Below are 16,403 nucleotides of genomic sequence, written 5' to 3'. Positions count from 1 at the left end.
TGGAATTGGGCGAAATAAGTGAAGGGGTATAAATGATACAAACTTTCAGTTATAAAATAAGTAAGTTACAGGGATGTAATGTATAGCACTGGGAATGTAGTCAATATTACAATGGTTTTGCATAGTGACGTGGCTACTAGACTTATGATCAATTTGTAATGTACATAAACGTCAAATCATGTACACTTCAAGCTAATATAATATTGTATGTCAACTATACTTGAAAATGTTTTTATTTTAAATTGTATTAGGTGTAATGACATAAATGTCATCTTTAAAGATTATATCTGTTAGATACAAAGTGAAGAAGATAAGAATGACATAAAAAATGGTCTCTATGATTTGTTTTAACATTCTACAACAGGAAGGCAAAAGAAGTGTATTATTATACCCATCACTCTACTTTTGTATATCGTGACGCTTTATAAATAAAGCTTAAAAAAATGAAGCACCGAGACATGAGACACTGATGAAAGAAACTGAAGACACAAATAAATGGAAAGATATTCCATGCTCATGGACTGGAAAAAATATTGTTAAAATGTCCATACTACCCACAGCAATCTATAGATTCAATGCAGTCTTTATCAAAATTCCAACAGCATTTTCCACAAAGTAGAAAAAACAATCCTAAAACTTCTATGGAACAACCAAGGACCCTGAAGAGTCAAAGCAATCTTGAGGAAGAACAATGAAAGTAGAGGAGGACACTTCTTGGTTTCAAACTATATTATAAAGCTATGAATAAATCAAAAGAGTACAGTTTAGGCATAAAAGCAGAGACACAGATCAATGGAACAGATCAGAGTTCAGAAATAACCCCATACATGTATGTCCAATTAATTTACAACAAAGGAGCCAAGAATATAGAATGGGGAAAGATAGCCTCTTCAATAAATGTTGGAAACTGAAGAGCTAGATGCAGAGGAATGAAACTGGACCACCATCTTGCACCCTACACAACAATTAACTCAAAATGGATTAAGGACTTGAACACAAGTTCTGGAATCATAAAACTCCTAGGAGAAAACGGGTCGTAAGCTTCAAAAGCAAAGGCAACAAAAGCAAAAATAAACAAGTGGAGCTGTATCAAACTTTTAGCTTCTGTAGAGCAAAGGAAACCATCAGCAGGATAAAAAGGCAACCTACCAATTGGGAAAAAATACTGCAAGTCATATACAAAAGGTTAATATCAAAAAATATAGAAAGAACTCATACAACTAAAAAAATGAACAGTCTGATTAAAAAATGAGCAGAAGACCCAAATAGGTATCACCTCACATCTGTTAAAAAGGTTGTTATCAAAAAGATGAGAAATAACAAGTTTTGGCAAGGATGTATAGAAAAGGGAAGACTCGTGCACTGATGCTGGGAATGTAAATTTCGGTATAGCCACTAACAAAAACAATATGGAGGTTCCTCAAAAAATTTTACACGGTGTAATTATACGATCCAGCAATACCATTTCTGGGTAGTTATGTCAAGGAAATAAAATCAGTATCTGTAAAGGTATCTGCAGCCATATGTTCACTGTAGCATTATTTACAATAGTCATAAGGAAACAACCTAGGTATCCATCAGCAGATAAAGAAAATGTGGTTAATCTATACAATGAAATATTATTCAGCCATAAAAAGACAAGATGGATGGGCCTTGAGGGGACTAGGCTAATTGAAGTAAGTCTGACAGAGAAAGAAAACACTGTATGATCCCATTTATATGCAGAATCTTAAAAACAAACAAACAAGCAAAACCCACTGAACTCGCAGGAAAGCAGAACTAAGTGGTTTCCAGGAGCGTTAAGTGGGGAGTAAGGGAAGGGCGGGGTGGAGGGCAGAGCATGGGAAGGCAATTGTCAAAAGGTACAAACTTGTTATAACATAAATGAGACCTTAGGGGGTAATGTATAGCATGATGGTATAGTTAAAATATTGTATGTCTGGAAGTTGTCAAGAGTAAACCTTAAAAGTTCTCATCACAAGGGAAAAAAAAATTTAACTATGTGTTGTGATGTTAACTAAACTTATTCTGGTAATTGTTTCACAATATATACAAACACTAAATCATAATGCTGTACACCTGAAAGCAATTAATGTTTTATGTCAACTATATCTCAGTTTTTAAAAACAAAGGAAAAAGTATACTCTGAAAGTCAAAAGCTTACTCCCAAATGTATCAATAGATTTTTCTCAATCTTGAATGCATTTTTAAACAAGAAAATAAACATGTTCAGGATGTAATTTAAAGTGGACCAAAAGAATAAAATACATCTGTGGGCAGAATAAGAAAGATAAAAACAGAAATCAGTATATTATGAAACAAACAAACAAAAATTACAAAAGCTGGTAGTTTGAAAAAACCAGTAAAATAAAGTCTCTGACAAGAAACACAAAGAAAAACGATAAACTTAAAAAGGAATATTAACAAAAATAAAAACGGGGAGAATTCAAAAATGCCAAAATATTCTGAGAAATCTGAAACTCAGTAAAACAGATAATCACCTAGGAAAGTACTAAATAACTGAATAAATCAGTAACTTTGAAAGAAATCAAACTATCTACCAAAAAAAGCATCGCTCTTTCCTCATGCCTTATACATAAGCTGTTTAAAATCCCTGTAATACACAGGGTAAATGATTAGAAGTACATACAATGCTGATTAGCTTTGGTAAAATTTGCCGTGATTTATTTTCCTTTTTGCCTAAAGCATTAAGTTCTCTGAATTAAGCATGTCTTTCACAAATAAAGAAAATACGAGGAGGTAATGGAAAAAATTCTTCAAAGAAATATTACCATTCTCTCAAGCACTGCCATCTTATTTTTTGATAATGCAAATACAGTGCTCCTCAACTGACTTATAAATTTAGTACAATTATAATCAAAACCTGAGAAGTCTTCATGCAACTTAGCCAAATGATCTTAAATATATATATTTTAGTAAAGAAAATGCCAAGACAATTTTGAAAAAAAGTTCTAAAACTCACTCTGCAAGAATCTAAGACTTACTATATTAAATTAAGACATTGTGAGTGGGACAGGAACAGACAATGAAGCAGAACAGACAGCCCAGGGAAAGTTGCATACATGTATGAAAAGCTGACAGCTGACACTGCAGATCCGTGGAAAAGACATGAACTAGTCAATGGAACTGGTGCTGTATCTGCTATCCAGAAGAGAAACCAAAAATCACTAAGCCTTTACAGTACACTATACAAAAACTAAATTCCAGGTAGACTGAGGCCCTAAATGTGAAAATCAAAATTTAAACATGTTCAAAATAAAATCCAGAAGACTATATATAAGACCTTGAGTTAAAGAAAGATTTCTTAAAACTAAAACATAAATGCGATGCTAAAATTTCCAAATTCTGTTCTTCAATATAAAAAGCAAGTGACAGTAAGGAGTTATCCATAACATGTATAACTAAGAATGCTTTATTATCCACCATACATAAAAACTCCTAGGAATCAGTAAGAAAAAAATAACTTTAAAGCTGACTTCTAGTAAAGTGCTCCTTCCAAATCAGATTTACAGATGAAAGAACTACAAAAATAAGCACCATCATCATCTGAAAACTTATGTACCATTCTGTGCTAAGTCTTTTACCTATTACCTAATCCTCAAAATAACTTTTGAGATAGGTACTATTAAACCCATTAAAAATCTGTAAGACTAAAACTTAGGTTACTTTGTTCAGTGTTAGAGGCCAACCCAAATCTGTTCATTCTAAATCATGTGCTTTTTAATTTGACAAGACCTCCACTGAAAAAATGTTCTTATCCACCATCAACAGTCCCAACTGATGTTCAATTTTAATACTGTATTTCTATTATATGAATTTTAATTGGACTTTTAAGACACGCGCCTTTGTACGCAGCCTTTAAGAATGCTGATGAACAGAGGTTTACTCAGCACAAACTATGCTGAGCACAAGGTGAAGAAAAAGTTACAAAGAATGTTCTCGGGAAAAATATCACACACAGACATATGCAAACAAAATTAGATACCGTCTGTCTTCTAATGGACAAATATACCATCACTTTTAAAATATTACTAAAACAAAGATAATCTGATAGTCTCTAGATCCAACTGCCAACTGACGGACATGGAGAACATGTTAAGTTATATGATCAGTAGACGCCGACTCTGGGTAACTCTGTGAAGACCAACAACCAGTTTTCTTCAAAAATAAAATGTAATTTAAAAAAACCCACAGGAATAAAAGGAGAATCTGTAGGTCAAAAGAAATTTATAAGGCTTATCAATCTACTGAGTGTTGCTCTTACTTGATCCTGATCCCTCACCCCCCACTAAATATAATCCCTGCAAAAATACTATGATTTTCATGAGACAAATAGAAATCTTCACACAAACATGGCACTTGAGAACAATAAGTAATTGTTTCTAATTTTTCTTGGGGGGAGGGATGTCCTAACAGTATTGTGACTGTATTTCCTTAAAGGGGAGAGGGGACTGACTTTATCTTTTAAAGGGACACACCAAAACATCTATGAATGAAATAATTTCTCAAAATAATACAGAAAGAGAAAAGGAGAATGTGAACATCCTAAGATTTAGCAATGAGTTGTTTGTTGACGATTGCTGGGACTGAGTAACAGGTAACTGTCATGGTTCATGAGTACTATTGCGTGTTTTTTCTGTGTTCAAAATTCACAATAGTTATAAAAAGAATCACTGCTCAAAAACATAACTTTTCATAATTTTTGTCATTCATTACTTTTAAAGTAAAAACACTACCTAAACATCTCATCCCCTAATGAAGTATGTCTAAAACTAAATTAATAAAGCTGTAACAGTTTAGCATCGCAAATGGACCAAGTAAGAGATCAGAACAGTTAATGACTATATAGAGACTCATGATTGTAATTCACAGTGCTCCATATAATAACCAAAGCCCACTGTTCTGGAGCTCAGTCTCCACATTCTAAAGACAGCAGAATAACGAGCTACTTTCCTGTATGGACGCTTACAGGTGTACAGACTAGAGCCTACCACATGAAGTTCAAGATTCATAACCTGCACTTGAGGCTTTTCCAACCTATCTGCCCTTCTACCCTTCCTCTCACTCTCATGTACAAACAGTTTGCTATAAAATGCAAAACATTCAACTAATTGTTCAATGGCTGTGAATTTGTGCCAGCCTATTGACCACCTCTGGCCATGTCATTCCTTCAACATACACTGCTCACTTACAATGCACAGGTCACAATCCACTTCCACAAAAATCTACTTCAACTGTATCTACCAAAACTAATCTCCCCTACTATAGCCATATGGCATTTGCTGAAATCTTGTATACTTAATTCTTCAACTAGATGATGTCCTATAAGATATAGCTCTTTTGGATCTCCAGCAAAAAGAATGTTGTGCAATAAAATTGGTATTTATCTTTTTATTGATAAGTGGCTCATGAGATTATGCACATAATTGAAGCGAGAGACCCCTCAAGAGTCGCTGAATATCTTCTGAGTCTGCACCACTTAGCATGCACTACTGATGGAGGAACAGCAAATGAGGTCTCTGCCTTCAAGGAGCACACGCTGTTCTTGGCGTCTCTGGATCACCAGTCTTTAACTCAGTGCTGTCATTTAGTAAACACTGTCTTTAAGTGAAATTCTAATATAAATACCCCAGCAAGAACTATGTAACATTTTAAGAAAACTCAAAATCTAAAAACCCAAAAAACACAGTTTTTGGTAACATACCTGTTATAAGTCAATTATGCTCAACTACTACCAAAAAAAAGGTTATTTTTAGCATTATTTCACTGCATTTATCTAAGGAAGCCAATGATGGTGAATAAAGCAGCCAAGTGACATCTCTAAACTGTCTGTGCACTCAGCAATTTACAACCAGCGCTTTCAAAACACTAGTGAAATTTAACTTGAAAAAAGCCAACAACTTACTTTAACAAACAGGTCCTTCACTATGGTCCAGTTATAAAGGTTGCATTTAGTTAACTTACTAAAAACAGAACTGCCACAAATTTCATTATACTTAAAACCTGCAACCAAGAAGTTAACATTTTATGATATTAAGTATCACCTGGTATTATTCTGCAATCATTTCATGCATTTCTATCTTCCCGAGTTATATACCCATTATTTTCCAAGGATTTCACAGTGGTAAAATGACTAAGAGTACAGAAAGGAAACCCTGAAATTAATAAAAATATCAAAGAATGTAAAAAAAAAACTTGAAGAAACGTAACACTTCATATTAAAAATTCACTGTTTTATAGTCTCACTGACCTAACCAAATAGAAAGGAGTCTAAAATCAATGAGGACTGAGTAACTACAGCACATTTTTAAGGGAAATAAATGAGATTTCAACATACCCTAGAGCTACAAAAAATTGGATATTCTATATGTAATATAAATCAGTTAAGATTAACAGAGGGTTGAGCTCATGGAAAATGCTTTTTATTTATAATCACATTTAATCTTCAAAACTATTACAGTCTCAATTTTTAAAAACTGAGGCAAAAAATTTAAATATCTAATAGACAAAAAATGAGATTATACTACTTAATAATTCAAATTTATCTATGTGTCCAAAACTATGAAGAAAGCAAAAAAGTAATAAACTGTAAGGAAAAGTATCTCTGTACTACTCAGCCATAAAAAAGAATGAAATTTTGCCATTTGCAGCAACAGGTATGGACTTGGAGGGTATTATGCTAAATAAAATAAGTCAGAGAGAGAAAGACAAATACTGTATCGTATCTCTTGTATGTAGAATCTAAAAAATAAAACTAGTGAATAAAACAAAAGAGCACACTCACAGATACAGAGAACAAACTAGTGGTTACCAGTGGGGAGAGGAAAGTGATCAGGATAAGGGGGAAAAAGGGTCAATATGGGATTATATGCAATCATGTGTGAGAAACTTCAAAATTATAAAGCACTATAGAATTTAAAGAATCTTTCAATTAAAAAAAGAAAAAAAGAAGTATTTATGATGCATATGAATCAATTTTCTTTTTATATAGCGTTGTAACAAACAAAATAAAGACAACCATTAAAATAGATCACATATACAAAGAGGCAGTTCACAGAAATAGAAACACAAAGTCAAATTTTAAAAGCCTCACATGTTGCAAAACATAAATTACAAAATTTCTTTTACCCTAAAATTAGCTAATATTCTAACTATTTATAAAACCCAGAATCGGTAAGGATGTGGATAAACAGGCACTCTCACAAACCATTGTAGAAAACAAATTAGTAATTTTGGCATTGTGGTTTTCACAAACCAGCCAAGAATGTATAACATGAACCCGTTTACCCTACTAAAACAACTTAAAAAAAAAAATCACACAAAATACATAGAACAATGATTTTCAAGACCACTGGACATCAGACAATGATGGACAGTGACCCCTAAGAGTCAGAAAAGAAATGAAGTGAGCCCATGACTATTCCAGCTTACTCCCTTGAGAAAAAGTCCAGGTCACAGCATAGCTCACATAGAGAAACCAGGCCATGAGGCTGTGCTTCAAAAATTCCCTAAGAGCCAAGAATCCAAGACCAAGCAACTAGAGTTTGTATTGCAAAGTACCAAAGAGAGCTGCAGAGAGAGACAACTCTGGAAACCTGCAGAGAATCCTCCCTGAGTATTCAATATATGTGCATAACTGTAAGTAATGTAGAAGCCATTTTTCTTGCTGTTTAAGTCTTAAAAAGATAATTGGTTGTTTAAACAAACACAAGATGCAGTGTAGAATTTATAACATTAAAAGTAAAATGTTACGGTAACAATAGTACACAGGCCAAGAGGGGGGACGTTTTTCTTATCCACATAGTGTATGTGAAGTGGCATAAATATCCCTTCAGAGAAGACAATGGTAAGTTAGAGATGTATGCTATAAATCCTAAAACAGCTACCAACAAAACAGTTACAAGCTATCTCGTTTTCAGCTAATAAGATAAAATGCAATTTTAAAAATATACTCAATCCAAAAGCAAGCAGAAAAAAAGAAAAAAGGGAATAAATAACCCAAGAAAAAAACAGAAAACAGCAAAAAGTACTTTAAAAACTAACAATGTAACATCGAATGTGCAGGGTCTTAACCAAAAGAAGAGGGTGTAAGATGGGATTTAACAATCAGGTTTCAACTTTATGCTACAAGAAACACACTTTAAGGATGCAAACAGGCTGAAAGTAAAAGAATGGAAAAAGATACACCATGTGAACTCTACTCAAAAGACAAGATGGCTATATTAATACCAGAAGAAATTTATTTTAAAACAAAGATAACCAGGAATAAAAATGGTCACTGTATAATAATAAACAAGTCAGTGAATCAAGAGGACATGGTAATCCTAAACATTTATGTACTAATCATAAATTCAAAAAACATAAAGCAAAAACTGGCAAGACTGTAAAGAAAAACAGACAAATGCACAATATAGATCACAATATCGTCTTCTCAACAAGTGACAGAACAACAGGCAGAAAATCAGGAAAGCAGATCACTTGAACAACTCTATCAATAAACATGACCTAACTGACATTTATAGAACACATCACCCAACTGCAGTATGCACATCTCTACCAAGTACACATAAAACTAACAGGATATATGATATTTGAACCATAAAATAATAAAACAAAATTACAAAGATTAAAGTCTTCTAAAATATGTTCTCTAGACACAATGAAATTAAATAAGAAATAACAGAAAAATATATTTTAAAAATTCCAAATATGTGGAAGTTAACTAACACGTCTCAATAACCCATAGGTCAAAGAAATAAAAAATATGTATTAAAATGTATTTTAAACTGAATGAAAAGAATATTTATATAGAAATAATGCTATGTTATTTCAAATTCTGAGAGATGCCATGAAAACAATAATTATGTGGAAAACACAGCATTAAACCTTTGTATTAGAAAAGGATCATGTCAATGACATCAATTTCAACGTTAACTAAGCAGAAAAGGAGCAAACTAGAACCAAAGGGAACATTAAAACTGTAGAGATCAATAAAATGGTAAACAGAAAATAACAGAGAAAAACTCAAGGAAGCTGATTTTTGTATTATTTATAATGAATGAGAGGCAACATCGCTACAGATTCAACAGATGTAAAAAAATGTAAGAAGGCAGTATCACGAACAAGCCCATGTGAAATAAGCTCAACAACCTGGGTGAAAGGGACTAATCCTACAGAAGACAAGATTACCAAAGCTCACTCTAGAAGAAACAGATAACGTGGATAGTCCTGTATCTATTCAGTAAGGTGAATGTGTGGTTTGAAAACATTTCCACAAAGAAAACAAACACAAGGCTCACACATGTTCATGGGTGAATTGTACCAAACATTTAAGGAAAAACAACAGCATTTAAGGTATTCACCCTGATGTCAAGACAAAGAATGCCTGCTCTCATTTATTCAAACATTGTACTAGATGCCATAGACAAGACAAAGAAAAAAAGCATCCAGGTAGAAAACATGAGCAGTCAATGTAGAAAATCTATGGCATCTACAAAAAAAATGTTAGATCTAGTAAGTGAGTTTGGCAAAGGTGCTTAATACAAGAGCAATCAGCAAGAATAATCTGTATTTCTATACATTCATAACAAAATTTTTTTTAAAATCTTACCAGAAAATACAAAAAAAGGATAAATCTGACCCCCAAAAAACACAAATTCTGTACAGTGAAAATTAAAAACAATGCTGAAAGAACTGAAAGATACAAGTAAATGGAGAGAGAAATTGTGTTCATGGGTGAGAAAATTCAACAATGCTAAGATGTCAATTTTCCCCAAATTGCTCTACAAATTCAAGTTAATTCCAATAAAACCCCATCAGGTCTTTTTGTAAACTGACTCATACAAAACTGTAAAAGACCCAGAAGAGCCAAAACAATTTTGAAAAAGAACAAAGTTCTACTAGATCTCAAGACTTAATATAAAACTACAGTAATTAAGACAGTATTTTGGCTACTAGACAGACAAAAATGGGTCAATGGGAAAGAATGCAGTACAGAAACAGAATCATACATCCATACACAACTAATTTTGGAAAAAGGTGCAAAGCCAATTCAATGGGGAAAGTAGTCTTTTCAACAAATGGTGCTAGAAAAAGTGGAGGTCCCTATCCAAATCCAAAAAACATGGACTAATACACTGTACCATAATCAAAATATTAACTCAAAAAGACTTAAATGCAAAACTAAAAACTTCTATTAGAAAACAAAGCAGAAAATCTTTGTGACCTTAGGTTACATGAGATGGCTTAGATATGACACCGAAAGTGTGTGTGATCCATACCAAAAAAAAAAAAGCCTGGTAAACAGAAGTTCATCAGAATTAAAAACTGCTCTCTTCAAGAGAGAACGAAAACACAAGTGGCAGAAAATATTTTAAACCAAAGACTTGACTGGTAACTAGAATGAAGACTTCTAAAAACTCAAAGAAATAGGCCAATTTAAAAAGTGGGCACGAGATGTAAACAGACACTTCACCACAGACGATGTACAGCTTGCAAAAAGCCCACAAAAAGATGTTCAACACCACAGATACTAGAGAAATGCAAATAAAACGACAAGAGAGTTCCACTCCATACCCATTAGACTGTCCATAATCAAGGAAAACAGATAACAGACATTGAAGAGGATGGAGATAGACTGGAAATCTTATACTCCGCTGGTGGCCACGTACAATAGTGTAACCACTTTGGAAAATAGTTTGCAGTTTCTTAAAAAGTTAAACATATGTCTACCAGATGACCCAGCCATTCCAATCATAGGTATTTCCCAGAGGGAAATGAAAGCTTATGCCCACAAAACGACTTGCACAGGAATATTCACAGCAGCTTTATCTATAATGGCCCCAAATTAGAAACAACCCAAATGTCCACCAAGAGTTCAGTGGCTAAACAAACTGCTGAACACCTACCCAATGCAGTATTACAAGCAATAAAGAGGAATGAACTAATGATACACAACATGAGTAAAACCTCAAAATAATTATGCTGAGTGGAACAGTCCAGGGTACATATTGTATAACTCTCTTTGTTTAAAACTAATGTATAGTGACAGAAAGCGGATCAGTGGTTGCTTGGGGAAAGAAAGGTAGATGGGAGGGATTACAAAAAGGCAAAATGATACCTTTGGGGTAATGGATGTTCCTTATCTTGATTGTGCTGATGGTTTCACAGGTGTATGCATGTTAAAACACTGTATATTTTAAATATATGCAGTTTGGGTCAAATCATACCTCAAAACTTTTTTTTTTAAAGGCACCATATGGGCCAGTACACATGGCATGAATCCATCTGTGTAAATAAACAAGCATGTTTATATGTGTGGTAATATATAAACTAGTAATTTCAGGAAGAACGCACCAGAAAAAATTTAAGATAAATTACCTACACCTAAGAAACATGACTGGAAATCAAGGAGAAATACTTCCCATTTTCAATTTTTTTTTTAACCATGCAGATGTGTTACTTGCATTTTTTAAAAAAATTTCATGAAAGCTTAATTACTCATTCATAGGTCTGATGCCAAAGCAAAAATTCTTACTTATTATCCTAGAAAATTATATAAAACATAACTTTTAGTTATCAAAACTTTTATATTAAACAACAGAACAAAAGAGGTTAGAAATGACTTTTGTATCATTTTCTATCTTATGTTTTCTCTTCAAACTACTAACACAGAAAACTGATGCAGCCAATACACCAAATCTGGGCATCCTCTAAGCCCCCTCATTTCTCTCTGCTCATTCTGAGTCTTGTGGGTTCTTTCTTTCCTCACACACTGACAGCTGACAACTCAGACTTGCATGACTTATTCTTTTATAAAATGCACTTCCAGAGTACACCTGTTTGGATTGTAACTACAGTAGCTACATCTTGCACTCTCCTTAGAAAGTATCATTGCCTAATAAGAATAAATACACCTTCCCACAAAAACTCATTATTTCTCCCCCAATCTACATCATATGAACTTGACAAAAGCCTAAATATTAAAGCAAGGACAAGTGTCTATACTAGATACAGAGGGCAGAAAATAACCAAGAAAACATAAAATATCTCCAAAAGTATTCTAAAGAGTATCACACTGTCCTGGGTGAAGTTGTCCGGGACAGTCAGCATCGCTGAACGTGAAGGGGGAAATGTCAACGCCTCCAACAACTACCTGAGTACCGGACGTGACACGCTCGGGAAGTTTTTAAAAAGTTACTACAAGACCGGGCCCCAACAGGGCAGAAAGGCTTACAATACATCACGACGCTAAAATATGCAAGGATCCAAGGGAAAAAGGCCTAAGCATTAGAACTAAGGTTTAAAGGATGAGCAGTTTTCCCGGCCAGAGTGAGTGAGGAAAGGTTCCAAAAGATCTCTCCATGAGGCCTATCTTCCTTTAACACACCCACAAACCAGCTCTTAACTTCTGACTCAAATCTGAAGCTCATTGCCTAATCGAGTTTCTTTTCTTTTTAAAGATCAAGGTAACTGATTTCTAATGAGGCTTATTAATGGCAAAATATATTTCAGTCTCCGTAAGACAAAAGACAAGTGAAAACATCTCAGATTAATAAAATTCTATGATTTAGGTCAAATCACTTATCTGTCCTTTTAAAACTGTAATTTCCCCTCAGAAAATTAGGTTATCATTTTTTATTCACAAGAAGCCATGTCTCAAAGCACCTTTAATTCTTTGAACACCATTCATACCTACTTTAAAATGATATTCTCAGACTACCTTTCTAGAAAAATTTATGGTTGTCTATTTAAGTTATAAACAATTTACACAGTCTACCTTTAAAACCTGAACAAACCACTTTACCCTTGAGTTCTGAGTTTTGTCAGCTGTGTTAGTTTTCAAACGTCAACAGAAAGCTTCCATTAATGACAATACAACCAATTTTCATTAGTTTCAATTTTTTCCTACCTTTACGCCAACTGCAACCTCAGTGACAATTCTGTAATAAAAAAAAAAACAAAAAAACAAGTTTCAACCTTTTGGTGCTTCTTCAAACGGTCACTGTTTGAAACTTTTTAGGGTAATTCATCATTCATAAATCTTCCACTCACAATGCAGGTGGAAAACAATACAGTGATGGTCAGTGACACATTATCAACTTGGCTTTCTAGAAATGACTTTCACACGTGAGACGAAATTCACACTTTTGTATTTTGTTAACACTTCAAACAGCAAAAAGAACAAAACCCCAAAGCCTATAATGGCCTTTCTATAGAGATGGTACACTTAGATTAATAGTTTAAAACTTAGTTCAACTCTTTAGTAACCTGAACAGAATCAGGAAACATGAATTCCAGCGCAAGTTTTGCCATCTTTCCCCACTGATCTGGGGGAGTAAGGAACTTCTCTGGATTTATGTTTCATTTAGCAAATAATCTCTAGAGAACCTCTAGGATGTTTTAAATTCTATTACCCTGTAAACTTTTATATGATTTTCATTTAGCATCTTAAAAAAAAAACACCGAACTCCAGACGCTTAAAATAAACTCGTATTTTACTTCTGACCCTTCAAATACTGTCTCTGATTATAACAAATGTACTTTTCAGAGGATACTGTTTCCATGTCTCCACAAACGAGCTGAATACAGCTGCACGTTCGTCCTAAAGGGTGCCTCCTTTCAAACACTGAGTTAAATTATTCAGAGTGTTTTCAGATGTGGAGCATTAAGTACCAGGGAGACCCTGGTCCGTATCACTCCCCAAAGCCCTTGCCTCACCTAACTCAGCATTCTATCTCCACTCCCAAAGATGCAGCAAGGTTCTGGCTTTTGGAAGTTGTTTTTGTTTTGCCAGAAACTGGTCAAAGTGGCTGAAAAGACGGCCCTGTGTTGACTAGCCGCTCTGGTTCCTGCCATGGCTGGTGGCCTTTGCCCATGTGATTGATGTCGACCACAAACACTCCGTTTTTTGGATGATTTAATTTCTGGGCCCTTCTGCCAAGTCTTGAACGTTCTTAGGCCCCACAAAAAGGCATTTTTTCCAGCCTCCCGCCCCCACCGGCGGACTCCAGTGAAAACAAAGAAGGGTGACATCTGCCCTCCCCTCCTCCCGCCGCCGCACGCCTCCCCGCCCCCCCTTCCCCGGCGGCTCCCGCTCAGCTTTCCCGGGAGCTCCCGCCACCGGCATCTCCGGGGCGGGCCGGGGGCGCCTCTCTCCTCTCCCCCGGGGACCCCCACACCGCCGCCTGCTCTCCGGCCGCTACATGGGCTCCCACAGGCGCCGCTCGCCCGGGTTCGGGTCCCACGTTACGGATCGAAATGGCTCCTAGAGGGGGCAGGGCCGGGCCCGCCGTTCCGGGGCCCCCGCCCCACCCCCGCCGCCCCGCCGGGGCCCGCTCCGTCTCGGCGCTCGTCGCCCCCGCCGCCGCCCCCACGCCTGCCGCGCCCACGAGCCCGCTTTCCGCCCGTTTTCGCGAGCGGAACCCGCCGGGGGGACGCCCGGGGAGGGGTGTGTGCGATGGGGCGGGGGTGGGGTAACGGCAGCCCGGCCCTGGGAGGGGCCGCCGGCGGCTTTCGGCCCGACCCCGGCCCGGGCCCAGGGCGGGCCCCGCTCCCCTCTCACATGCCGCCTCGCCGGTCCCGCTACCTACCCGTCCATTGCCGAACCGGACAAAGCTTCGCTCACAAGAACCGAGCCACGCAGCCAGCGAGACACACAAGCGGAGAGAAAATGGCGGCCAGGGCCCGACGGAAATTGCCGAAGGTGCCGGAGCGCACGGGGCAGCGCGCGGCCGCGGCGGCGGCGGAAAGAGCCGAGCGCGCCGGCGCCCGGCTGCGGGCGGCGAGCGGCGGGGCGCGGGGACGAGGGGGAGTGGGCGCCGCCGCCGCCGCCGCCGCCGCCTCCTACGCGCCGACGCGCACCCGGGGCCTCCGCCCTCCGCCCTCCGCGCGCCGGCCCCGGCCTGCTGCCGCGGGGCAGCGCGTGCTGGGCTGCTCCTGTACGTTCCCCCGAGAAACCCCGTTTGCCCTCATCGGGCTGTGTGGGTGGGACACCTCCCTGCGCTCCGCACCCTCCGCCCTGGACCTCAGGAGGGTGGGCCCTGGCCCGCTGGGCGCCCCCCAGACAGCCGCCGCTTTTCCCTCCAAACCAGGTCCCGGCTTGGCTATCCTCGATCCAGGGGCCAAAGAACTAATTTATAGCTTTTTTCCTATGCCATCTTTTTATTGACAGACCTCGGCATCCTCGAAAAACAAACAAACAAAAAACTTTATTAATCAAGACCACTGCTTAGTAAAAACAGTATTTCCCAACCAAGTACACATCATCAGGTTGAAACACAGGCTTCTGCTTCCAGGCACTTCACGTTCCACGCGAAGGAAGATGTGATTCTCACCTCACTCAGTTGATGGTTAGTGGGCACCTGTGGGGAATAGTCACAACACCCTGGCTGGGAGAGAGCACAGGCTGAGCGAGGTGTGAAAGGGCTGGTACAAAAACTGCCACCAAAAGTCAGGCTCTACCTATTTGGTGGCTTGAATGAGCAAGTGGGGGTGGGAGTGGTGGCGCCGTCTTCACCACTGGTTAGAGATGGAAGAAACATGAAAATACCCTGCTCAAATTGACTTTCTCTTATGGTCTCCATTTTAATTTTACTTCCATATTGGACATTTCCTTCAACGTGTTTTTTTATCAGAGATTCAACAAAATTTGAAAAGGCATTTGTTTTTGAAAAATTGCTCAGTGGGTGACTGCTTTGCCAGCAATGTTCCCTGTCCTCCACCCTCACCCCCAAGCACAACACACACACAAACACACACACACACACACACACACACACACACACACACACACTTAATCCTGGGAAATGAAAAATAGCCCCTTTGTCTTTCAGTTTACTCTCAATGCCCAGTCTGGGTTTCCCTGTGTCTCCTTCATGCAAACCTCTCATCCTTTTATTGGAATTTCACAGTACTAAATGGTACTTACTGTATGGTTTATAAAATTATATTTTTTCAAGTTGGGCAGACCTTATAGCGCATCTTGTCCAAATAGAACTCTTCAAAGCACTCAGAAGTTCTTGATTTGCTTCAGAGATTGGCATTCCTTAAAAAAAAAGTCCGTTTCCTACAGTGCCTTCCATTTGCCTTAACCATTGACTTATGATACATAAAGGACCCATTATCATGCCATTAATAATCACTTTTCACTTATCTGAGGTTTTGAACATGCACTTTCACTCAACAATTAAATATGTAAGCTCCCAAAGGGCAGGGACTCTAGCATAACTCTCTGTATTCCCCACATTGATACAACCAACATTGATTGATTAGCTCTTGGTTTATCATGGCAAAGACAAACTGTTCCATGAGGGGAAGCCTGTCCTTAGGTGGCAAAAGAAAGTATAGTATTCACAAAAACACATTATTCTTTTTTTTCTCCT

At 37.6% G+C, this 16,403-nt stretch overlaps 1 protein-coding gene across 9 annotated transcripts in view; it reads right to left on the bottom strand.

Moving 5' to 3' along the window:
* Positions 1-14,871, bottom strand: part of PTBP2 (polypyrimidine tract binding protein 2) — a 70,312-nt gene extending 55,441 nt beyond the window's left edge. For 8 of the 9 annotated variants that reach the window (XR_012509122.1, XR_012509123.1, XM_074370009.1 and 5 more), the window contains exons 1-2: positions 14,613-14,740; positions 12,932-12,962 (exon numbers count right to left, since the gene is read on the bottom strand). Coding sequence is in view for 7 of the 9 variants with exons in the window: in XM_074370009.1 (XP_074226110.1) it covers positions 12,932-12,962; positions 14,613-14,620 (39 nt within the window). In the remaining 2 variants the exon portion in view is untranslated. Of the gene's footprint in view, positions 1-12,931; positions 12,963-14,612 lie in introns of all 9 variants that reach the window. The other variant, XM_074370015.1, reaches the window with a different exon arrangement.
* Positions 14,872-16,403: the final 1,532 nt, after the last annotated feature.

The sequence above is a fragment of the Camelus bactrianus genome, chromosome 9 (genome assembly GCF_048773025.1).
Source record: "Camelus bactrianus isolate YW-2024 breed Bactrian camel chromosome 9, ASM4877302v1, whole genome shotgun sequence".
Taxonomy (NCBI): domain Eukaryota; kingdom Metazoa; phylum Chordata; class Mammalia; order Artiodactyla; family Camelidae; genus Camelus; species Camelus bactrianus.
The sequence above is the reverse complement of the archived record's forward strand: the minus strand, read 5'-3'. Positions and strand labels throughout refer to the sequence as shown.